At 37.6% G+C, this 26,448-nt stretch overlaps 1 protein-coding gene across 3 annotated transcripts in view; it reads left to right on the top strand.

The window, feature by feature from the left end:
- Window positions 1–26,448, top strand: part of EFHC2 (EF-hand domain containing 2) — a 222,997-nt gene that overhangs the window by 193,418 nt on the left and 3,131 nt on the right. For all 3 annotated transcript variants that reach the window (XM_007493310.3, XM_007493311.3, XM_056826099.1), the window contains one exon: window positions 13,287–13,389. In XM_007493310.3, the coding sequence (XP_007493372.1) occupies window positions 13,287–13,389 (103 nt within the window). The remainder of the gene's footprint in view (window positions 1–13,286; window positions 13,390–26,448) is intronic.

The raw sequence follows: 26,448 nt of genomic DNA on the forward strand, positions 1-26,448 counted from the left end.
TTGTCATATTATTTATGTCATATCTTTTTTCCTTCACCTTTCTCAAGTCTATTGGCTACTTTCAGTTGTATTATATATATTTCCAGGACCCCTTTAGTTCCATTTAGTAGAACATTAAAGGAATAAAAATATTCCCTAAATGACTGAAAATTTGAAAATATGTCTTATTCTTTATAGGTGGTATATGCCATCCCCATTCTGTTTCTTTTCTTTAATTCTCAGGACTCAGGCTACAGATCCCCTCCTATTCAAAAGAATGATCAAATTGAGAATGTAGCAGAAGTATTTCTAAATAGTTTTCTATGATCAAGTTAGTAAAGGGTGCACATTACTTGTAGAAATTCTGATGAAGTGTTACATTAAAAAAAAAACAAAAACAAAACTTGGGACTTGAATAATATCCAGGAGTATTCTGAGTCTTACGGTGACTATGGAAGGCATAAACTATCATCTCAAACTTTATTATTATTATTACTAAGGTAAAAACCAGACAATATTTAAACATAAAGGGTGATATCATAAACAAACACAGGAGAATGGAAATTTTACTGATTTATGACCATGGAGGAAGGAAGGATTGAAGGAAGGAAAAAATGAAAGAAGGAAGGAAAAAGGATGGAAGGCAAAGAAAAAGACAAGATAAAGATAGAAAAGGAAGGCAAAAAAGAAAAACTAGAGAACGAAAGAAGGCAGAATGAAAGAAAGAAAAAAAGAAATGTGCTGAATTTTGGCTACAAATGTTTCCATAAACAGAACACATCTATTAAATGACTTTGTATGTGTTAGCGTGATGTCTGTGCCAAAATCCAATGAATAAACAGTGGTTGAGAGAAGCGAGTAGAGGCAAAATCCCAGAATTCTCAATTAACCAGATTGTGAATAAAGGAATTTCAGGGCATTCTGTTTTAATCCTGCAACTTTAATTCACCCCACTTTCTTTTAACTGCTTTTTCAATATGATTTCATTTTGTTACATTTCTCTTTAATATTGATAACTTTTATTATTTCCTCTATGATCTTTCTCTGTTCTATTTTCTAAAAAAAATAAGGAAAAGGCTTTAGGTTGTGAGTTAACTTGTTTTTTTGTGGTTTGCTTTTTATAAGGTCTCTTTTAAAAGGTTTTCCCTAGTGAATTCTTGTTAATAGAAAATTCAACAACTGGTTGAAGGTTCATGACACTGGGGATTGTTTCTGGGAAACTCTGAGAAGGTTGCATAGACTGCAGCTGTCTTGCTTGAAACTTAACTAAATATAATATTGACACCTTTTAAGTCTACAGGTATAAAAATAAATAATAAACATTTATTAACTTCCTACTATGTGCTAGACTCTGAACTAAGCACTAGAAATACAGAGAGGCAAAAGATAGTCCCTTTGAGGAACTCAGCATCTAAAGGGGATAACAACAATCAAACAAATATATACAAACAATATAAATAAGAAATAATGAAGGAGGGGAAGACACTGCAATTAAGAGGAATTGGGAAAGACTTTCTGTAGAAGATAATATTTTAATTGATCTAAAAGAAAACCAAGGAAGGCAGTAGGTAGAGATGATGGAGAATATTTTAGGTGGGATGATAGTGTGGGAAAATGTCTGGAGCTAAGTGTTCATGGAACAAGCAAGAGGCCAATAACATTGGTTTAAAGAGAATACATGGCAAGAAGTAAGATATATGAAGACTTAGGTTTATTAAGGGCTTGGAACGCCAAACAAAGGATTTTGTATTTGATTCTTGGAGGTGATAGGAAGCCATTAGAATTTGTTAAGTTGGGAGGGGAGAGGGGTATTGGTTGTAATTGGACCTTAGCTCTAGGAAAATCACTTGTTGGATCAATGGGTGATATATTGGGGAGGGGAGAGACTTGGAGGGGATAGACCAATCAGCTGGCTATTAAAATAATCCAGGCAGGAGGACCTGTACGAGAGAAGGGAATAAAGACATCATTTCTCCCCTAAGGACTTCTGGTTAAGATGTCCTCCTGAAAATTTATAGAGAATCAACTGCAAGGAAAAACTATCAGAGAAGGGAAAATATATCATATCAAGGAACTCATTGTGAGCTCAGGAAAACATGGAAGTCAATGGAGGTGAAAGGATTGGAAATTGAGGCCAATTGAAGCCAATATGAGCCCTAGTCATTTGGGACATGAACCCAAATCCTGAGCTTGACCTGGCAGACTAGAAATGGGAAAGAGAAATTGCCCCCATATGATACAGTGGAATGAGGTAGGCACTGGCTATGCAGTCCTCAGAGCACTGAGAGCCAAAGCAGTGCTTTCTCTGCAAATCGATAGCATTTTTCATTATAAGACCTTCAGAATTGTATTAGATCATTGTATTGCCGAGAATAAGTTATTCACAGTTGATCACTGAATGATATTGCTGTTACTGTGTATAATGTTTTTCTGGTTCTACTCATTTTACTTTGTATCAATTTATATGTTTTTCCAGGATTTTCTGAAATCATCCTGCTTGTCATTATTTAGATCTGACTTTATTTGTATAAAAAGTGTCTTATTATTATGCTTATGTAGTTCCTGGGTTTATTTTGGCAGCTATATTTCCTGGTATTTTATTCTATCTATGGTTATTTTATTTTAATTTAAAAAATTTTATTTTTATTGACATGCAAAACACACTTTCATATTGGTCAGTTATAGTAAGAGCACACTCATACATGGCCAAAACCCCAAAATAAAACCATAAATACACTGATGTGAAAGATGATTCCAACAGTTCTTTCTCTGGAGGTGGATAGTATTCTCCATCATAAGTCTTTCAGGTTTATCCTAGATTATTGCATTGCTGAGAGTAGCCAAGTTTTCACAAATAATTATGGTACAATATCATTTATTGTGTACATTTTATCCCAGGTCTATTTCATTCTGCTTCAGTTTCTGCAGATCTTTACAGCTTTTTTCTGAAATTATCTTGCTTATCTTTTCTCATAGAACAATAGTATTCTTTCACCAACATATATCACAATTTGTTGAGCCATTCCTCAATTGATGGACAACTTTTTCATTTCTAATTCTTTGCCTCAAAAAGAACTGCTATAAATATTTTTGTACCAGTAGATCTTCCCCCCCCTTTTTTATTATCTCTTTGGGATACAAACCCAGTAGTGATATTACTGGATTAAAGGATATGCACAGTTTTATAACCCTTTGGGCATAGTTCCAAATTGCCCTCCAGAATGATCAGTTCACAATTCTACCAACAATGCATTAGTGTCCCAGTTTTGCCACATCTCCAACATTTACCATTTCCTGTATTGCTATATTGGCCAATCTGGTAAGTGTGAGGCAGTACCTCAGCATTGTTTTCATTTGAATTTCTCTAATCAAGAGTGATTTAGAACATTTTTTCATATGATTATTGATGACTTTTATTTCTTCATCTGAAAATTGCTTGTTCATATCCTTTGACTATTTTGTCAATTTGGGGAGTGGCTTATATTCTAATAGATTTGACTTAGTTCTCTATGGATATTTTAAATGGAATATCTCTATCACTTTTTGAAGGACTTTGATAGTAATATATAAAAATGATAATTTATGTGGATTTATTTTATATACTACTACTTTGATAAAATCATTGATAGTCTCATCAACTGTTTAGTTGAATCTCTAGGATTTTCCATGTCTACCATTATATCATCTGCCAACAGAGATAGTTTTATTACATCTTTGCCTATTCTGATTCCTTCAGTTTCTACACAATCTACACATAAAAGGAGATATAAGCAAATTAGGAGAGGGAACATATTACCTATCAAATTTATGGATAGGAGAGAAACTTAGGAATCAACAAGAGATAGAGAGCATTGTGCAATGTAAAATGGATAATTTTGAGTACATTAAATTGAAAACTTTTTGTACAAATAAAATAAATGTCAAGATAAGAAGGAAAGCAGAAAAATTGGAGGAAAATTTTGTAAAGAGCCCCTCGAATAGGGGCCTCATATTTAAAATGTGTAGAGAACTTTGCCAAATGTGTAAGGATAAGAGCCATACCCCCAATTGATAAATGGGCAAAAGATATGAACAGTCAAGTTTTAGATAAAAAATCAAAGCCATATGTAGGTATATGAAAAAATACTCTAAATCACTAATGATTAGAGAAATGCAAACCAAAACAATTCTGAGATAGATATCATCTCACACTCATCAGATTGGCTAAAATGATAAAAGGACAAAATGACAAATGTTGGAGGGAATGTGGAAAAGTGGGGACACTAATATACTGTTGGTGGAGATCCAACCATTTTGGAAGGCAAACAATTCAAAATTATATCCACAGAGTTTTAAAATGTGAATATCCTTAGATTGTTGGGTCTATTTCCCAAAGAGATCAGGGGACAAGGAAACAAACCCATATGGTCCAAAATATTTGGAAAAGCTCCCTTTGTGGTAGAAAAGATTGGAAATTGAAGGGATGTTCAACAGTTGGGGAATACTTAACAAACTGTGGTATAAAATTGTTATGAAATACTACTGTGCCATAAGAAATGATCAGCAGGCTAATTTGAAAAAAAAACAACTTGAAAAGAATTACATGAATTACATGAACAGTGAAGTGAGTAAAACCAAGAGAACATTATACACAAGGATGGATTTAATACTTGAAGATTAAATTGTGAATGTTACCTCCAGAGAGTGAACTGCAAGGTGGAAACATGGAAGATATAATTTGCATGAACATGTCTATCTCCTGGATGATACAGAGTAGGTAGGGTTTGGGACACATAGATAAATTCTCTTAATAAAAAATTAAAATTAAAAATTACATTCTAATCATTATTTCCTTATACATATTACCTTTAGCCATTATCCTTATGATATCTATTATGCTGAACAAATGTTTTAATAAAAAGAATAAACTGACAAAAGTGGATGTGATCGTTAGTTTCTTAATTAAGAACCAATTCTTTCTTACTATTTCATCAAAACATCCCTAATTCTGTGCCTCATATTTTCATTGTGTGAATTTTCAGGTCTGGAGTGAGAATTCAAGATAAAGGGCTATCATATGGTAGAGAGGAAAATATCTTTCTCCTGGAAACTAGCTCCTGCCTGGGTCCTAAAACATCTCTCTCCTTTTTCTCCTCCCATTTGTCTGAATAATCCTTCCCAGTTTTCTTTGCCAGGTTGTCTGTATCATGGCCCTGTATGTGAGAGCACTTCAAGACTCTCAATTCTTCTCTTCCATCTGTGGGTTTGTTTTTTTAAAACATTATTTTATTTGGTCATTTCCAAACATTATTCCCTGGAAACAAAGATCATTTTCTTTTCCTCCCCCCCCCCTTCCCTCTCCCATAGCCGATGCACGATTCCACTGGTTATCACATGTGTTCCTGTTTCTAACCCATTTCCCTGTTGTTGGTATTTGCATTAGAGTGTTCATTTAGAGTCTCTCCTCAGTCCTATCACCTACACCCCTGTAGTCAGGCAGTTGCTTTTCCTAGTTGTTTTTACTCCCACAGTTTATCCTCTGCTTGTGGATAGTATTTTTTAGATCTCTGCATATTGTTCAGGGACATTGCATTGACACCAATGGAGAAGTCCACTACCTTAGATTGTACCACAGTGTATCAGTCTCTGTGTACAATGTTCTCCTGGTTCTGCTCCTCTCACTCTGCATCACTTCTTGGAGGTTGTTCCAGTCTCCATGGAATTCCTCCACTTTATTATTCCTTTGAGCACAATAGTATTCCATCACCAACATATACCACAATTTGTTCAGCCATTCCCCAATTGATGGTCATCCCTTTGGTTTCCAATTTTTGGCTACCACAAAGAGTGCAGCTATGAATATTCTTGTACAAGTCTTTTTCCTTATTATCTCTTTGGGGTACAAACCCAGCAGTGCTATAGCTAGATCAAAGGGCAGACAGTCTTTTATCACCCTTTGGGCATAGTTCCAAATTGCCCTCCAGAATGGTTGGATCAATTCACAACTACACCAGCAATGAATTAGTGTCCCTACTTTGCCACATCCCCTCCAGCATTCATTACTTCCCATAGCTGTCATGTTAGCCAATCTGCTAGGTGTGAGGTGATACCTCAGAGTTGTTTTGATTTGCATCTCTCTAATTATAAGAGATGTAGAGCACTTTTTCATGTGCTTATTAATAGTTTTGATTTCTTTGGCTGAGAACTGCCTGTTCATGTCCCTTGCCCAGTTATCAATTGGAGAATGGCTTGATTTTTTGTACAATTGATTTAGTTCTTTGTATATTTGAGTAATTAAACCTTTGTCAGAGGTTTTTATGAAGATTTTTTCCCAATTTGTTGCTTCCCTTCTGATTTAGTTACATTGGTTTTGTTTGTACAAAACCTTTTTAATTTGATGTATTCCAGATTATTTATTTTGCATTTTGTAACTCTTTCTAAGTCTTGCTTGGTTTTGAAGTCTTTCCCTTCCCAAAGGTCTGACATGTGTACTATTCTGTGTTCACCTAATTTGCTTATAGTTTCCTTCTTTATGTTCAAGTCATTCACCCATTTTGAATTTATCTTGGTGTAGGGTGTGAGGTGTTGATCTAAACCTAATCTTTCCCACACTGTCTTCCAATTTTCCCAGCAGTTTTTATGAAATAGTGGATTTTTGTCCTAAAAGCTGTGATCTTTGGGTTTGTCATATACTGTCTTACTGAGGTCACTTATCCCGAGTCTATTCCACTGATCCTCCTTTCTGTCTCTTAGCCAGTACCAGATTGTTTTGGTGACCGCTGCTTTATAATATAGTCTGAGATCTGGGACTGCAAGGCCCCCTTCCTTTGTATTTTTTTTTTCATTATTTCCCTGGATATCCTTGATCTTTTGTTCTTCCAAATGAAGTTTGTTATGGTTTTTTTCTAAATCAGTAAAAAAATTTTTTTGGAAGTTCCATGGGTATGGCACTAAATAGATAGATGAGTTTGGGTAGGATGGTCATTTTTATTATATTGGCTCGTCCTACCCATGAACAGTTAATGTTTTTCCAATTGTTCAAGTCTAGTTTTAGTTGTGTGGAGAGTGTTTTGTAGTTGTGTTCATATAAGTCCTGTGTTTGTCTCGGGAGATAGATTCCTAAGTATTTTATTTTGTCTAAGGTAATTTTGAATGGGATTTCTCTTTCTAGTTCTTGCTGCTGAGCTGTGTTGGAATTATATAGAAATGCTGATGACTCATGTGGGTTTATTTTGTATCCTGCGACTTTGCTAAAGTTGTTGATTATTTCGATTAGCTTTTTGGTTGAATCTCTAGGATTCTTTAAGTAGACCATCATGTCATCTGCAAAGAGCCATAACTTGGTCTCCTCCTTGCCTATTTTGATGCCTTCATTTTCTTTTTCTTCTCTAATTACTACTGCTAGTGTTTCTAATACAATGTCAAATAATAGAGGTGATAATGGGCATCCTTGTTTCACTCCTGATCTTAATGGGAATGGATTTAGTTTATCCCCATTGCAGATGATATTAGCTGATGGTTTTAGATATATACTGTTTATTATTTTTAGGAAAGGCCTTTCTTTCCTATGCTTTCCAGTGTTTTTAATAGGAATGGGTGTTGTATTTTATCAAAGGCTTTTTCTGCATCTATTGAAATAATCATGTGCTTTTTGTTGGTTTGCTTGTTGATGTGGTCAATTATGTGGATGGTTTTCCTAATATTGAACCAGCCCTGCATCCCTGGTATGAATCCTACTTGATCATGGTGGATGACCCTTCTGATCACTTGCTGGAGTCTTTTTGCTAGTATCCTATTTAAGATTTTTGCATCTATATTCATTAGGGAGATTGGTCTGTAGTTTTCTTTCTCTGTTTTTGGCCTGCCTGGCTTTGGAATTAGTACCATGTTTGTGTCATAAAAGGAATTTGTTAGAACTCCCTCTTTGCTTATTCTGTCAAATAGTTTGTATAGTATTGGAGTTAGCTGTTCTTTGAATGTTTGATAGAATTCACTGGTGAATCCATCAGGCCCTGGGGATTTTTTCTTAGGAAGTTCTTTGATGGCCTGTTGGATTTCTTTTTCTGATACGGGATTATTTAAGAAATCTATTTCTTCTTTTGTTAGTCTAGGCAATTTATATTTTTGTGAATATTCATCCATATCACCTAGGTTGGTATATTTATTGCCATATAGTTGGGCAAAGTAGTTTTTAATGATTGCCTTAATTTCCGCTTTGTTGGAGGTGAGGTCCCCCTTTTCATCCTTGATGCTGTTAATTTGCCTTTCTTCTTTCCTTTTTTTAATTAGATTGACTAGTACTTTGTCTATTTTGTCTGTTTTTTCAAAGTACCAGCTTCTATTCTTGTTTATTAGCTCAATAGTTCTATCACTTTCAATTTTATTAATTTTTCCCTTAATTTTTAGGATCTCTAGTTTGGTTTCTTCTGGGGGTTTTTAATTTGTTCGTTCTCAAATTTTTTGATTTGCATTTCCAATTCCTTGATCTCTGTCCTCCCTAATTTGTTAATATATACACTCATGGATCTGAATTTTCCTCTAAGTACTGCCTTGGCTACATCCCATAAGGTTTGAAAGGATGTCTCGCCGTTGTCATTTTCCTCAATGAAATTATTAATTGTTTTTATGATTTCTTCTCTAAGCGATTTTTGGAGTATCATGTTATTTAATTTCCAATTAATTTTTGATTTGGCTCTCCATGTACCCTTACCGATCAATATTTTTATTTCCTTGTGATCTGAAAAGGCTGCAGTTATTATTTCTGCTTTTCTGCATTTGAGTGCCATGTTTCTGTGACTTAGTGTATGATCTATTTTTGTGAATGTGCCATGTGGTGCTGCAAAGAAGGTGTATTCCTTTTTGTCCCTATTTATTTTTCTCCATATGTCTATTAACTCTAATTTTTCTAAGATTTCATTCACCTCTTTTACCTCTTTCTTGTTTATTTTTTGGTTTGATTTATCTAAATTTGATAGTGGTTGGTTCAAGTCTCCCACTAATATGGTTTTACTGTCTATTTCCTCCTTCAATTCTCCTAGTTTCTCCATTAAAAATTTGGATGCTATACCATTTGGTGCATATATGTTGATTAGTGATATTTCCTCATTGTCTATACTCCCTTTTAACAGAATATATTTACCTTCCCTATCCCTTTTGATCAGGTCTATTTTTGCTTTGGCTTTGTCAGATACCATGATTGCAACTCCTGCCTTCTTTCTATCAGTTGAGGCCCAAAAGGTCTTACTCCAACCTTTAATTCTAACCTTGTGAGTGTCAACCCACCTCATATGTGTTTCTTGAAGACAAGAAATGGTAGGGTTTTGGGTTCTAATCCAATCTGCTATTTGTCTATGTTTTATGGGTGAGTTCATCCCATTCACATTCAAAGTTATGATTGTCACTTGTGGATTCACTGGCATTTTGATATCTTCCCCTAGTTCTGACCTTTCTTCTTTAGCTATATCCTTTTGAACCAGTGATTTACTTTGGGTCAGTCCCCCTAGTCCCCTCCCTTGATGTGCTTCCCTTTCTAGCCCCTCCCTTTTTATGCTCCCTTCCCCTCCTCCCTCTCCTTCCCTCCCTTTTTATACTCCCTGCCCCCTCCCCCTTTTTAATTTTCCTTTCTTTCTTGCCCTGTTGGATAAGATAGAATTCAGCATCCCACTGGATCTAGATGTTCTTCCCTCTCAGATTTGATTTCACTGAGAGTAAGGTTTAAGTAATTCCACTTCATGCTCTCTTCCTCTTCTTCTCATATGAGAGATCTTCCCCTCCCCCTCCCATGTGTATCTTTATATAGGAAAGATTATTCTATTAAGTCCCCCCCCTATTTCTTGAAGTAAATCTTAGTATTATCAATGGTTCCCCCCTCCCTTTTCCTTTCTTTGCCCCCGCTTTCACCAAATCTTAATGCCCCAATCTTTCCCTATGCATGTTTCTTCTAACTACTCTTATGATGCTACAATTTATGAGAGTTACACAAAACATTTTCCCCACATATTAATATGTATAATTTGATGTAATTGTAGTCCTTATAGAAGAGAGTTTGACTTAAAGAAAAAGATAAGATTTTTCTCCTTTTCCCTTTCTTTCATATTTACCTGTTCATGTTTCTCTTGCTTTCTGTGCTTGGATATCAAATTTTCCACTAAGTTCTGGTCTTTTCTTAGCAAATGCTTGGAAATCTTCTGTTTTGTTGAATGTTCATACTTTTCCCTGGAAATATATAGTCAGTTTTTCTGGGTAGTTGATTCTTGGTTGGAGACCCAGCTCTCTTGCCTTTCTAAATATCGTGTTCCATGCTTTGCGGTCTCTTAGTGTGTTAGCTGCTAAGTCATGTGTGATCCTTATGGGAGCCCCCCTATATCTGAAGCTCCTCTTCTTGGCTTCTTGTAGGATTTTCTCCTTTTCTTGGAAACTCTTGAATTTGGCAATTACATTCCTGGGGGTTGTCTTTTGGGGATTTAGTATAGAGGGTGTTCTATGAACCCTTTCTATTTCTATTATGCCCCCTTGCTCCAGAACGTGTGGGCAATTTTCTTCAATAACCTTCTGTAGAATAACATCAAGGTTGTTGTTTATCTCTGGTTTTTCTGGGAGACCAATAATTTGGAGGTTGTCTCTTCTTCCTCTGTTTTCCAAGTCTGTGACCTTTTCAGTGAGATATTTTATGTTTTCTTCTAATTCATTAATTTTTTGGCTTTGCTTTATTGATTCTTGCTGTTTTATGATCTCACTTTCTTTGAGTTGCTTAATTCTGGTCATTAGGGACTGGTTTTGCTTTTCAGCTTTGTCTGCCCTTTTATTAGATGCTTCCCGCTCTTTCTCCAATTGTGCAGTCTTATCTATCAGACTGCTGATCTCTTTCTCCCATTTTTCTTTCCAGAAGGTTTCCATCTTTTGGGTAAGCTCCAGTTTGAGATCTTCCAGAGCTTGTTGATAGTTTCCTTTTGGGGAGGCATGTTCTGATTTTTTTTTTATTTCATCCTCATTCTCTTCTTTTCCTTGGGTACTCTCACCATAAAAGTTTTCAATAGTCACCTTTTCCTGTTTCTTCCTGGAGGCTTGATTTTGGGCCATGTGAGCCATCCCTTTGGTGGTTTTATTCCACTTTCTTTTTTGGTCTGGGTTCTGGGTGATGTGGGCAGGTTTTCTGTGAATTTAGGTTGCCTCAGACTAGTTCTTCCCAGCCTCCGAGGTTTCTTAGAGCGCTGGGTCCCTGATCACAGCCAAACTGCCCAGGAGTTCAGCTCCACCCAGATAATCAGCACGTGGTCCACCCCTGGTGTTTAGCTCCGCCCAGATACTCAGCGCAACCACCCAGAGTACAGCTCTGCAGCCCCATGCTCAGCGCAGGATTCTCCCGTGAAACCACCCTGAGATGTTATTTCCTGGCAGCCCCCAGATCCCACGGACCCTGGAGTGCCCCCCCCCCCCAGAGATATTCCCCACTCACTCGCTGTCCTGGTGAGAGCTCCGGTAGCTCACTCTGTTTTGGTGGGGGAGGTGGGGGGGGGGAAGGGCTGCTCAGTTCACGTTTCTGTGCAAGCTTTTCCTCCTTCTTATTATAGTGTGGAAATGTTCAAACCCCAAGTACCTTCGCATCTTTGGGGTACTGGGGAGTCCTTCTGTTCCTCCAAAGGTGATTTTTATGCTCCTTTGATGTAGTCTATTTTGTTCGGTACCAGGGAGAGGAAGCATGTAGCGTCTAGATTGCAGCCATGTTTACCTGGAAGTCCCCCATGGGTGGGTTTTAAAAGGTTGTGTGGGGTTGGATACCCCTTCCATCCCCATACAATATCCACCCTACTACTTCCTGGCATGGGATTGGTCTTAAATTGGACCAATCCTGTGCTAGGTAGGGGCCACGCCCCCTACTTCTGGGCACGGGATTGGTTCTTATATAGACCAATCCTGGGCCTAGGAGGGAACTTTGCCTTCAGAACCTCTTCTGCTCTCCCCTGGACTGTTGCAGTAGTCTTCTAAATGATCTTCCTACATCTTGGCCTCTTCTTTATCCAATTCACATAACCACCAAGTCCAGAGGATAACATATCTACAAGAGGAATGGGCCTCAGAGGCCATTTAGTCCCAAGCCCAATCCTCTCATTTTACTGATGAAGAGCACGAGACCCAATGAGGTAAAGTGTTTCGTCTAAAATCCCACAGCAAATGTCAAAGGCAAGATTGGAATGCAGGTACTCTGACTTCAGAACCTGTGCTCTTTTCCCACTGTGCTAGATATTCACCATTCAAGAATCTTCAGTGGCTTCTTAATGTCTCTAGGAGAAAATGAAAACTTTTCTCTAGAATATTTAAAACCTCTCAGGATTGAGCTTAATTCTACATTTCCAGGGTCACTAGATAGCACAGTACATAGAATACCAGACCTTGAGTCTGGAAGACTCACATTCCTGAGTTCAAATCTGGCCCCGATACTTTCCAGATGTGTGATCCTGGAGATTTAACACTCTTTGCCTCAGTTTCCTTATCCATCAAATGAGCTGGAGAAGGAAATAGCAAACCATGTCAGCATCTTTGCCAAGCAAACCTCAGATGGGATCACAAAGAATTGGACATTACTGAAATGACTGAACAAATAACAAAAATAATTTTAATTTTTAATCAATTTTTAAATCAATTTCTGGTGAATTGAATGAAACTGTAAATTAACCATCATTTCACATAAAGTATAATAGTCACACTGAGCCCTAATGCAAAAAAAAATTCAAAATTATCAGTCCATAAAAATCCACTTATTAAGTGCTCCTTTGTGGAATGGGGATAAAGGTAAAAGACAGTCCCTGCTTTTGAGGTGTCCACAATTGAATGGGGAAGTCAGCTTGCAAATAACAACATACAAACACAGCCTATATTGGGAAAATGGGAAATAAAATAGAATCATCCATGTTGAATTTATATGCTTTAGTGTATTCCATTTGATCACTCAAATATTAAAATAAATATATAATCAATATAGTAAATAAAATCTTAATGTTTTCATCTCTAGAATTCTTTCAATTGTTTCCTAAACTATGAGACAATGTTATGTTTGGAAATTGTTGTTCAAACGTGGATGGTTAAAAATGGAAATGTTTTGTAGAATTATTTAGGAGAAAAATACTAAATTAAAAGTTTTTTAGGTTCTCAAGATTGTCTGTTTAATTTAAGTTTCCATAAAATAAAATGCTTTAGTCAAGATTAGATTTTCATCTGGCCTGTAATTTTATTTAAACAAAACATAGCAGTGTATTTTAAAGATAAAATGAATGACATTTAGTTTAGTTCAAATTATGGAATTAATCAGTGTATGAAATTTATCTTTTTAGATTTGAAGACAGCCAGGAACAAATCAACTATAAGAAGTTTTTTGATTCCATAAACTGGAGAGTCAATGCAGCTCCTCCTTTCCAGACACTGATGACTTCAGATGTAAGCATTAATGCACATTTCTAAAGCTTTCTCTGCAAAACCTTCTAAGGTTTAGCAAGATTTTCCTTTTGTGACATTCATCCTAGGAATATTGTCATAAAACAGGCAGTTCTAAGCATTGCTTTTGAAGGATGCTGGTAATATAAAAAAATCACAAAACCAAAACTCAGATGATGTGTAATACAGGCTCCATTCTCAAATGAATCTGAAATTGTTTATCATTTTCCATTATGCAGTTCATGGGTTCTTATTTCAAACCCAAGATGGATGATTTTCAAAAATTTATAGTGTAAAAATGCTTAGTTAGAAAAAACAAAGGACATGGACTAGACAATTCTTTGGAAATTTTGGGATTTTGAAGATGTTCATTGAACCACTAAGATTTCAGTGCATTTCGTATTTTAGATTTTTAAATTTTCATTTAAAAATATCAGAATGCTTTACTTATTAGACAAATCTTAAAGTGGGACAAACACTGTGTAAATATGCTAGAAAATGGACATTTCATTCTATTAGCACCTACATACATAAAATATTACAGCTGGAAACAACACAAGGTTAGAATATAAACTTTTGCAAAATCACATGGAAAAGGATGATGGACAACTACAACCATTTAAGGAAAGCTTGGTAAAGAAACACACCTAAGAAAAGCCATAACAAGGGCACTCAAGGATGAAAATTGAAAATAGACTACAGACAGAAGAAACATGGAAAATATTTGGAAAAAAACATTTCAATAAATTATTTTCTACATCAGAAATAGTGGAACCATCACATGTGAACTCTAATCATGAACCTTGAGATAACTTGGACAAGGTGGAGAATGTCACTACAGAGAAGAAAGATAAGATACTACTTCCTCCTAGGTGTCCTCCTACCTATCTGCTCTTTCTCACTCCCTAGGATCTCCCATCTCTGAGCCTGGCTATCAATCCACTGTGCCACCTAGCTGCCCCTTGAATGACATGTTAATTGCATCTAAGCACAAGACATTGGAGAACCAACTGGAAAAGTTCTATAATAATTTAAAATGAGTTTGAAAGCCTATGCATCCATACAGAAAAGAACAAATAGATAAAGAATGTCTACTGTGCAGATCCAATTATTTATTCACTGGACATCCTACAGAGTTTGTACAACAGTATGTGTATATGGGATAGACAGTATAGATAATAGACAAGTTCTACCCAGAGTTGAAAGGGAGGAAGAAAAGTATGCTGAATTGCTTTAAAGAAATTACAATACTCAATTATTAACTCCAAGCTTTGCACTAAAGGAAAGACTCATATTTTCAATATGAACATTTTATTAGGATTTTTACATGACATCAAGACCTAAAGAATTTAAGATGAGTGTCACATGAAGAACAATGGAAAAATGCATGAAGATATGAATAAGTGTCAAACTCTTAACTAATGAGAATCTCTAAAAAACAAGACAATATCATTTAGGAATTATATGAGAGGAAGAAGAAATGCTCTGGTCTCATGGCAAGAGGAAGAGATCATGATAAGTAGGTCTCTAGAATGCTCTACTAGTATACATGCAATGTTGGGAGAAATCAAGGAAGGCTTCCAACAAATTAGGTTGATGCCCTAGGCTGAACTTTTGGTGTTTGCTCATTTTTCCTACCTAATTATAGATAAGCTCTGTTTTCTTGGAGTTTGGGTTACTCTCTTAAACTTTAGTCCTTCATTGATACTATTCTCAGTTTATTTTCTTGTTTTTTACTAGTTTTAGCTCTTTAAAGATAGTGTGATGGCCTGAAGGCTGAGGGCTCTGAATGTCTCCTCCCCTTTCTGATTCAGTCAACCCTTGAGATCCTGATAGCCCAAAGATTTACCTTAGGCTTAGGCGTAAGTTTTTGGTCTTACCATACACTTGTTCTAATCAGGCACACTCTTGATTGCCCTGTCCTGGAGCTCTGCCCTGAGCTTTAGGCAAAAAGATTCAGGCCCCCCTTAGTTCTATCAGCCACCCAAACTGTAATCTATATCCTCATCTCAGACTGGGTCTCCTGGATTCCCTTTGGGCTCACACAGATCAGCCCACTTCAGCACAGACAGCTCTGGACAGTGACTTCAGACTTCTCCACAGGTTTGAAATTTCAAGGGGTTTGGGTTGGCTTGGACCACTGTTTGCCCAGGCAGGATCTGGAGTTGAATGTTGGCTTGGGCTTAAGTTCCAAACCTGGGACAGCAGATGTGGGGTGGAGATGTGTGTCTTGCTCTTGGCTTGCTCTTCACTCCTTACTATAGCCTTGCTGACTGTGCTCCCCTCTTACCCCAGTGCCCCAGATGTTCTCTGCCTATCTTTTGGGTTTTTCTTTTCTTGGAAGTTGTTTCACTCTGTCTCCTTGTTGGTTCTTTCACTCCTATATTCATTTTGCAGTGATATTTTAATATTGATTGGAGAGGATTCTCATGGTGACTAGGGGCTTCTCTTGTTTTATTCCACCATCTTGACTCCCATCTCTGGAACTGGAGTGAACTTTTGAGAGAAGGTGGACAGGAGTCACTCATGATGGACCAGAGTAGATGTATTGCTTGTTCTTGGATGGTCCTGACTCAGGCCAGCCCCCTGGTAGTTTAAGTTCAATACTGAAACACAAATTGGACACTAATAGATCATTCAACAGATAACAAAAGGAGATTTATTTAGTCATACCAAGAGGAGGCTATTTAGTGAATTTAGATATTGAAACCACTTCTGTTTGATTCAACTGAGAGAAGCTCCCTTGTCAGAGTTGCTCATCCTTTTCCAGCTGTCAAGATTCAGAGTTCTTGGAGCTCATTCTAGTTGTTTTGTATGCAGACAACCAAGAAATTATGTCCCTCAGGCAATCCTCTCTCGAGAATGATTTTAATACCTTTTAAAGGAAAACTAGCCTTGCTTGCACAGGAGAATGGATTAAGATATTCTACAACAATTGTGTTCTCCATCATTGTAGGGAAGTCTTAAACTGATGAGATCATAAAAACATTTGAATATTAAATATTCAAGATGGTAGCAAGGATTATGATTGACTTTTATAACATTGATAACTACTAATTTATGTCTCTATAACTCTCAAATATCCATAGAAAAATAAAAGGAAGTCATATTACTATTAAACAAGAGAATCAAATGAGATATCATATGTAAACACTCTGTAAACCTTAATGTAGTAATGTAAATATTAATTATTAATTATTATTATATGTTTTTGTTATTATCTGGAATTTCATAGTTATCTGGATGTTTGAATTTTTCACTGTTCAACCAAATGTTTTGGTATTTTAACAATATAAGCTGTGTAGTGTATATAGATAGTCATAGGTTGGACCTTATATGGTGATGAGCTTTAGACATTGTGAATATGAGTATTTTGAAAGGGAATTTTATTCAGAGCATATTAAATGAATTTATCCAGTTATAACACTAGAAAGAGCTTCCAGGGACTGTATATCTATACTGTTCCTTTTTGTCCTCTATTTAAAAAAAACCCCACAGTTAGTCTTTCATACCACTAGGAAAATACTCTTCTACCTGTCCATAATATAATATAATTTAATATTCTTGCTATGGGAATAAGCATCTGGTAGTAGAATGGGCTGAAGCTTTAATCTAGTCCAGTGATGGCAAACCTTTTAAGAGATGACATTGCCCCCCCCCCCCGAGACCAGGTGCTGTGACCCCAGCCTCACCCCCTTTACCCCACACAGGGGAGGAAAAAAGTGCTCCCATTGGGCCACTGGGCAGAGGGGCAGATCATGTGAGGAATATCCTCAGTGCAGGTGAAGAGGGACAGGGGAGTGGCCTGAGTGCTCTGCTCCCCTCCAGCTCTGCTGCCTGTGAGCCACCCACCTTACCCACTGTGCCCTCCCATTGGCTGATGAGCAGAGGGGTGGGACATGTGAAAAAAGGTATGATGGAGAGAGGGAGGGGAACAGCCCTGTCCAGGTCTCCCTGCCTTTCTAGTAATGAACTCTGGGGGGTGTGGGTGGCAAGGGGATGGCCATTTGCCCACAGAGAGTGCTCTGCATGCCATCTTTGGCACCCACGCCATACGTTCACCTTCACTGCTCTAGGCCAATTGACTGTTCCCTGGAAGTGTTAAGGACTAAAATCTTTAATTGCCAAGTGTTCTTCTATAGAAATGATTCATTTAAGATGGTGTTAGTGAGACTATTAAAAACAAAACAAAACCTTAACTTCCATCTTAGAATCAATACTGTGTAATGATTCCAAGGCAGAAGAGCGGTAAGAGCTAGGCAATAGGAGTTAAGTGACTTGCCCAGGGTCACACAGCTAGGAAGTGTCTGAGGCTAGATTTGAACCCCAAACCTCCTGTCTCTAAGCTTGGTTCTCTATCCACTGAGCTATCTGGCTGCCCCCAGTTATACTGTATTTTGAATTTTGGTGGGATGAAATTTGATCATTAGAAGTCTCTTCCATACTTCCATACTCTTTTTCTTAGAAATGTTTCTTAGAAATATCTTGTTCTACTTAAAAACAACAAAAATTCTGATTGCTTAATAAGTCAGTCATCTTCATCTTTAAGCTCATATTTAAGTCACTTCATTGTTTCAGCATGGTAGATGGGGGAGAACATTGCATTGGGAGGGTAACATTCTGAGATCTAGTCTTCCAGCCATACTTTATTAGCTATATGACCCAGTATAAGTCACATAACTTCTTTGCAGTCTATTTGTACATCGTTAACTTAAGAAATATTATTAGTTCCTTAGTAGCCATGAGATAGGACAATTAAACACATCTAATAATAAGACAATCCTTCTTTTTTTAATCCTTGTCTTCTGTCTCAGAATTGATTCTGAGTAACAGAAGACTGATAAGAGCTAGGCAATTGGAACAAAGTGACTTGCCCAGGGTCACATATCTAGGAAGTGTCTGAGGTCATATTTGAACCCAGGGCCTTCTGTCTCCAAGCCTAGCTCTTTATCCACTGAGCCATATAACTACCCACCATCCCCCATCATCTTTTGAAACTTCCTTTTTAGTTCTGAATTCTCTGGCTTTATTTCTGAAAAATGAGAGTCTTGGTAGACCCATGCTGGGTGCTATGGATTAAACAGGAGATGACAGACCAGGAAATGGCTATGTTCTGGATATGAATGAAATATGTTCTTTAGGAAGGGATATTAAAGAAGTTAGAATGTTATTCATTCAGGACTAGAAGTGTTGCCCAGAAAGTGTCCCAATAAGCTTGATGTCTTCACTTTGAGATGGTTACTTTGAAGGGAAGATGCTGTTGGGATGTGTTCATCCTTAAACTACTTGTAAGATTAAAAGGGAAGCCAACTGTGAAAGCTGAAAGGATTGAGTTAGACGATAATGAGAATTTAGCTAGAACAGAAAGATACTGCCAGCCCCCAGGCCCTGGAAAGAAGAAAGGTTTCAGTTTGGGATTAGAATAATAATTCCCAGAAGGGAAAGTGAATTTTTAGTGAGTATTCTTTAAAAGCATAATTTTATAGAGCTCATAAAGACAGATGAAGTAATAAAATTACAGAGCCAAGTAGTAAATAGTTTATAATCTATGAATACAAAGATGCTTCTAATCCAGAGATTAGATCTCAGAGCTAGACTTGATTTACCACGTGGGTGACATCCACAAGTAGGAAGAGAGGCTCTGATTCGTTCCTCTTCTCCAAATAACTTAAATTATCCTTTTCTACAGCTATTTGAACATTAGAGAATAAAAAATACATTTTTCCTTGGGAAAAAATTGGGAACTCCTTTTCTCATGAAGTGTTAGAAACTCAGAATTAGAAGGTCCCTGAGATGTCCCATGCATGATTTTCTCCATATATTTAATGACACACATTCTCTAGATACTACAGGACATACTCAGAGTACTTGCAACAGTATGCCATTTAGAGATTGTTTCTCCCTGAGGCAGCTGGGTGGTACAATGAATAGAGCTCCAGGCCTGGAGTCAGGAAGACTCATCTTCCTGATTTCAAATTTGGCCTCAGACACTTGCTAGCTTTGTGAGTCACTTGACTGTGCCTCAGTTTCCTCATTTGTAAAATGAACCGGAGAAGGAAATGGCAAAGTGTTCTAGTGTCTTTGCCAAGAAAATCCCAAATGGGGACATAAAGAGTCATATAGGACTGAAAAACCATTCGACAGCATAAAAAGTCAGATATGACTGAAAAACTATTCGACAACAGTTTATCCTACTTTCCTTGGCCTTTGTCTTAATAGTCAAATGCTTAATAGTAGAAGTCATTTTTGGTTTTATTCCATATGATGCTCTGACTCCTTAAGGGCAGAAACTTATCTTTCTTTCAACATCTATCTATCTATCTATCTATCTATCTATCTATGTCTGTCCATCCATCTGTCAGTCCATCTGTCCATCCATCCATCCATCCATCCATCCATATATCTAATTTCTATCTGTCCATCCATCTGTCTGTCCATCCTTCCATCCATATAGCTAATTTCTATCTATCTATCTATCTATCTATCTATCTATCTATCTGCCTGTCCATATATCCAGCTGCCCAACCATCTGTCCATCTGTCTGTCTGGTGAGGGTGCCTCTGTATTTCTAGCACTTGGTGTATACTAGGTGCCTAATGAGTGTTCGCCAATTGTTTAATCTAATGAAAACAGCATTTCCTGATGCAGATTTAAGTAAGTCAAATGCTACTCATGACTTTGACCTCTTCACTTTATCTCATCACCTTTCTCATTTTGGACTGATTTCTCAACTAGCATTAGGCATCGCCCAATAATAATTTAGATAGCGATCGGAAGTTTGGTTTATCTTTCCCTGTTCGGTGTGGGCATCCCTGATTCCAACTCTATTGCAGTCTTCTTTTGGAGACATCGCTTCCATTTTGTATTGATTATCCATACATGGTAGCTATAAAACTTGCAAAAATAGGTCCTCCTGGTTTTTGAGCTTCTCTGATTCATCTCAGAATTCAAATTAAGACAGCAACAACAAATACACCAAATAGGTACTCATGGAAACTTGTTAACTTTGGCTTTGTAAGACCACCATCTTATCTTTTGATATTTCAGAAACCAGTTCTAAGCACAACTAGAAGTCTTTTCAGCCCCGCACTATGAAAGAGAAAATATATGAACACATGCGCTCATTCCCATTGTTATTCTGGGACACGTAGGCCTTAGCTAGGAAATGCAGAAGTGTATTTATGAGGCTCTTTGAGGCACGCCTTTCAGGTATTTGTCGTGCTGTTTACCTCCTTTCTGCTGGTGCCGGAGTCTGTATGTAAACAGCTATTTGCCTGTTAGGCTGTCGGATAAAGAAAATAACTTTCTTCTAGCTTAGATTATTGAGAACTGAAATTCAAATTGCTTCTGCATGCAGTAGACATATAGTGTGAATTAATGTTGCTTTTAATTAATTAATTACTATTGCTCATAGTACCAATTATTATTCAAGCCATTGTTTTGACATTTGGAAAGCAGTTGTTACATTTGGTAGTATGGCATCAAGGGACAAAATGCAATAGCTGATTTTATTCTTTTGATTAGAAGTCCCTGTCATCTCTTACACATTTCAAAAAAAGATTTTTTTAAACCTTTACCTTCTGTCTTGGAAGCAATACTATATGAATACTAATACTAAGTATTGCTTCCAAGACAGGCGAGCAGTAAGGGCTAGGCGAGTGTCTGAGATCAGATTTGAACCGAGGACCTCTCATTTCTGGACCTGGATCTCGATCTACGGACCCCTGTAGCCACATTTTATGCTTTATTTTTCTTCCATTGGTATGTTACATAGTTTGGAGCTGTTGCAAATTATGCTCCTTTGATATTGAGGCAGTCTGTATGTGACTTTTAGGTTCCTCTTTGCCATCTCCTTTCATACTACTATTACTAAAACTATGTCTAGAAAGGGGGTAGTCATCAAAGGGACCAGAATAAGACACAATTTTAACTCACCATCCATGGAGATTAAGAAGAAACAACAGTCAAACGGAGAGGAGGAGAAGCAAAGGAGAGCAATGTAAATATTCGCCCATGTCTTCTACCTCCAGTTTCTCCTTATCCCTTGACTCCTTCCCTTGTTGGCCTATAAATATGCCCAGATCTCCCCAATACTAAAAAAAAAAAAAACCCACCCTTTCATTTTATCTTACCCAGCCCTGCAAACAATAGCCATCCACCTCTCCTCTCTGACACAGCCAAGTTCCTAAATGGGATTATCTCCTTCTGGTTCCTTTGACTCCTACCTCCTTCCTAGTCCAAATTGACTAAGTTTATAAGTTGCCAATATAAAGTAACAGTAGTAGTAAAAGCCCCACATAGACTGAGCCAAATATTAAAGGAGCATCATTTGCAAACTGTATCACGTACTAATCAAAAATCACAAATCCGGGGAAGCCATCTTGGCTTTTCTGTCAAGTACTTTGGTTCTTATGATATGGGTGTAAATCTCAGATAAGTTCCCTGCATCTGTGATAAGAGAACGGAGATGTTGTCAGGGAAATGTAAGAGGACACGGATAGGTTTCCTGTAAAATCTTATACACAATCTGGATATACTAATGAACTGGCCCCCAAGGTGGCAGAGGTAAGTCAAATCATCAAAATCCTGTAAAAATGAGACTTTGCTGAAGTCTCCGTCTTCACCGAGGAACCAGGATGAATTCTGCCCCCAGTTCTGGAAAATTTAGAGATTCAAACATGAGTCATTGACTTACCTTCCCCGGTGCTTTGCTCCACAAAATCCATGTGAGACAGTTTTTAATAGCCTCTCAAACATCATAAAAGGCTCCATTTCACAGGGTTGTCCTGAGGATCAAACGAGATGCTGTATGTCAGTGTTTTGCAAACTTTGAACATTTAACATCATTCCTAGCCACAACATTAACAGTTCTGAGATGGCCCAAATCGATTATAGCTAGTCTGTTTGGAGATTATAATTACTCCCCAAAATAGTCATACAAATTCAATAAATTACCTTTGCCCATATCAAACGTTTGCCTAATACCTATAAAACTGTTCTTACCCAAGAATGACAAAAAAAAAAATTGGTTAAGATCCAAGAGGACATTTATATCCATCTCCCGTCCTTGCATTGCACAGAGTTATCTTTCATTTTTCTTTTAGCACTGATTTAGCTTTGCTCGGGTCATCCATCATAGCCAGGAAATACTCAGGTTTTTTTTGGTACCTTTTATTTCTCCTGACAACTAACTGCCTTAACCATTGAATATTGAATAAGCGAATCTTACCAGTCTGGGAGGATCCCTCTTCCGGCCACACTGAGCAGACTCTTGGTATGGGAGCCCATTTCTTAGTAGTATCTTTTAGGAATTTTTGTATGAGGTTGTTCTTGTCTTTCCAACAATACCCCAACACAGCTAACAGTACTTTCAACAATGACGTTGTCCAGTGTACTTCCATGCACAGTAGAATGTAAAAACAGATAAGAATATCTAGACCTAACACAAGTCACACAGTGCCAGATGTCTACAGTTATATTAGGGGAATTTTAAAATGCATTCATTCATTAAAATTCATGGATCATGATTATGAGAAGTAAGTTATGACGAACAGGATGCTGGTGCTGTAGGCAGGAAGACCTGGCTTTCCTATTCTGTCTCTGGCGCTTGGGAGCCGCATGACCATGGGCAAGTCACTTCACCTCCATGAGACTCAGTTTCTCATCTGTAAAAGGGGGCAGTCCCATCTCTAGAGCCTGTCTCCCAGGGCTGTCATGAGGGTCATGTGAGATGCTGAATGTGAGTGTTTTGCCAATAGTGGAGCCCACATGAAGTCACGGATTATTATTATCAAGTACTCACACCACCAGGCATTGGGTGTACAAGGAGAAATTCTCTGCAGACTCTGCCCTCAATTAACTTACGTCTCAACAGTAATAATTCACTTTTTTATGACTTGGTGGAAAGAGTTAGAAAAAGCCTTATCAGCAGAGTGGAAGAAAGCCCAGCCTGGAAAAAGGAATGTCTTCAAGTGGGAGATGAGACCATTCAGAGCAGGAGGTGCCCCCACGAAGGAAGGCAGAGTCAGTGCAGAGAGCACGAGAGAAATGGGGGGCGAGTATAGTTCACGTTGACTAGACGTTCCAGCGTGCAAAGGGTAATGTAATTTCAAAACGAAACTAATTGTGTTTAAACGATATATCTGTGATGACGTGCCTGGGAATGCTTTCCTTCCTCTGCTCCTCTCCTTTGAAAAACTTCCTTCCCAGGTCAAGCAGCGCGTCTCCTTTACCCTTTGTTTCTTACCTTGTACATCATAACAGGACCCCAGTATCTACTCTGCCAGAGAATTGGATCGTCCTATCTGTCATGAAAGAAAGCCCGTCATTATCCCCTGGGGAGTATTTGCTTTCAAATGATAGCTGCGCCGTACTGCCCTTCTCCAGCTCCATAAGCTTTCCTTCTTCAGAGGTCTCCTGACCCGCCCCCTTCCCTTTCCTTTACCCCCAGCCTTTCCTTTACATGCATCACATTTTCCCTTGTGGCCAGGCTGCTTGTGTATGTGTCTCATCCTCAACCCCACTGGATTATTATCTTACGGAGTTAAGTCCATAGGTTATTCCATCTTGGCATCCCTCGTGTTTAGCACAATGCCTCACATGTTGAAAAAATGCTTGTTTAATTAAATTGTTGTGTGGTAGTAATAGGGGGGAATTAAGTGACATGTCTATCACCCTTGGAGATGAATAAAGATCGGCTCTTTTTTTTTTTTAATTAGGCACTTAATTGGCCTCTGTTATTTTGTTGTTTTCCTCTCTTGCATCTGGCTTCTTGTACTACAATGGAAAAAATTTAAAATAGAATTAGATATATAATCCAATTAAGTTGTCTTTTAAAAATGTCAGAGCAGATAAATCCAGAGCCTCTTAGCTCCCTAACTCAGCTGCTGATATTGAATTCATTTCTATCCAGCCTCGTTGTCTGCTTCCTGTTTCAGGAGTTATGGGTCGCTGTTTTTTAGATCAGCAGCTGCTTTTGTTCATCACTTATCTACAGTGACTTTAATAATCATCAACTTATTTGACTTCTCGAGGGGTTTCCCTCATCACTAGTTTGAGTAACTTGTTGGTAACTCTAGCATCGTTTTTATGGATATGATGCCAGCTTTCCAGTTGTGATTTCCTCACACATCTCCAAGCTTTTCTTCCCCTCCAAAAAGTGTTTTCTGCCATATAATACTTATTAAATTAAAGCAAAGGCAATTTAATTTTGGTTCAAAAATTTAATAACAGTCCAGAAAGGATTGAAAGCTCTCTTGAGGTGTCACAAAACCAAGACTGGAAGCCCTCAAAAGGCTTCATGGATAATGTAAAGAACAATGGATTTGAAGTTAGAGGATGAATGTTCAAATATGAACTCCACCATTTGCTACCTGTGTGACTTTGCAAAAATTACTCTGGACCTCCGTATCCTCATAGATAAAATGAGGGAATTGAAGTCAATGACCACAGGGTCTCTTTCAGCTATAGGTCGATGATCTCATCAACTTTGTTGTGTGAGATACTGAGCAATACCTTTCCCCCCTTGATCATGGAACTATGTTGATGACAACTTCTTTTAAACCCACAGATTTTGAAAAATTGCTTTTTTCTTTTTGGTCCTTATTAGTCCATAAAGAGAAAATAACATAGACTTTTAGATTTAAAAGATGCATATTGCTTGTCTCAGAATGAGGCAATTTCTCCAAAGCCACAAACAAGATTCTGCCTTGATTGTGATAGAAGTTATCAAATTTTTATATTCGTAAATTCCCTACTAGGAGTTTGCCAATATGCATATTTTACCTCTATGAATGTATTATTTTTTAGCAAATCACACGATTCTTTTGTTTTCAAAGGAGAGAATGAAATTCTGGGGATAGTAAATATAGCAAATGCTTTGATTTTGTCTATAGAGATGCTCAATGTAGTGAAACTCAGTAGTACACTGTGGAAAAATTTGAGATTCACCAAAAAAAGATAAATTAGGAAATGATTATTTACTCCACAGAGGGACATTTTTACTTTAAAAACTGTTTTGCTATAATGTTCCTTTGAAAAAGTTTGCTGTAGACTAAACTATGAAGTGTTTATCTTTTTGCATCTCCATGGCGTTCTCTCTTCTGGCTTCCCTGTTGGTCCTCAGAAGCTAATCCTGTTCCATTCCGTTTAGCTAAGTGTTTGTAGACTTTTACTGATAAAGCGCATAGACCTCTAATAAGCACCTAATCACAAAAGAAAAACAACTGTGTACCCTTGTTATTGTTGTTGTTGAGTTGTTTTGGTTGTGTCTAACTTTTCACGACCCCGTTTGATAATGGAACAGTTTTGACTGCAATGCTTTAGTGTGGAATTAAACCCTTTCAGTTGTTTACCACTATGGATCAAAATAGACCTCTGCTCCCTAGCTGTCCGGAAGGAAAGACATTTAACTGATGTCCATCTGTCTTTAGGAAGCACTTAATAAATGTCTGTCACAGCTCTGGAAACAAAGACAAAAACTGGGTCCTGCTTTGGAGGAGTTCACATTCTGAGGAGGGAAACAAAATGCCAACATCTATCTATCTATCTATCTATCTATCTATCTATCTATCTATCTATCTATCTATCTATTAAGAGAGCTTTCCAGAAGGGATGGCTATTGTAAATGCACGGAGTCAGGAAGAAAAGCATGTGGGAGAAACGGTAGGAGGATGTGGAATGGGGTGGGAATCAAACAAAAAAGTGGAAAGATAGAAAAGGACCAGGTTATACTCAATAAAACTTTATATTTAATTATGGGGGTAGTACAGAGCTGCAGAAGCTTTTTGAGTGGTCAAGATGACACGGTCAGATCTATACTGGAGAAAAATAACTTTGGCAGCTCTGGAAGGTGGATGAGAGAGGGCAGAGGATGGAGGCATGCATGTCACAGCTTTTGAAATAGTCCAGGAAAAATGTAATGAGGGTCTGGACTATTGTGGTAGCTATGTGAGTGGAGAGAAGACATGTGAGAAATGTAGCAAAGGTGAAACAAGATGGGGCATAGGTTTGCATATGCGTAGTGAGTAAGAGTGAAGCATTGAAGAGAACACCAGCACTGCA

The sequence above is a fragment of the Monodelphis domestica genome, chromosome 4, assembly GCF_027887165.1.
Source record: "Monodelphis domestica isolate mMonDom1 chromosome 4, mMonDom1.pri, whole genome shotgun sequence".
Lineage (NCBI taxonomy): Eukaryota > Metazoa > Chordata > Mammalia > Didelphimorphia > Didelphidae > Monodelphis > Monodelphis domestica.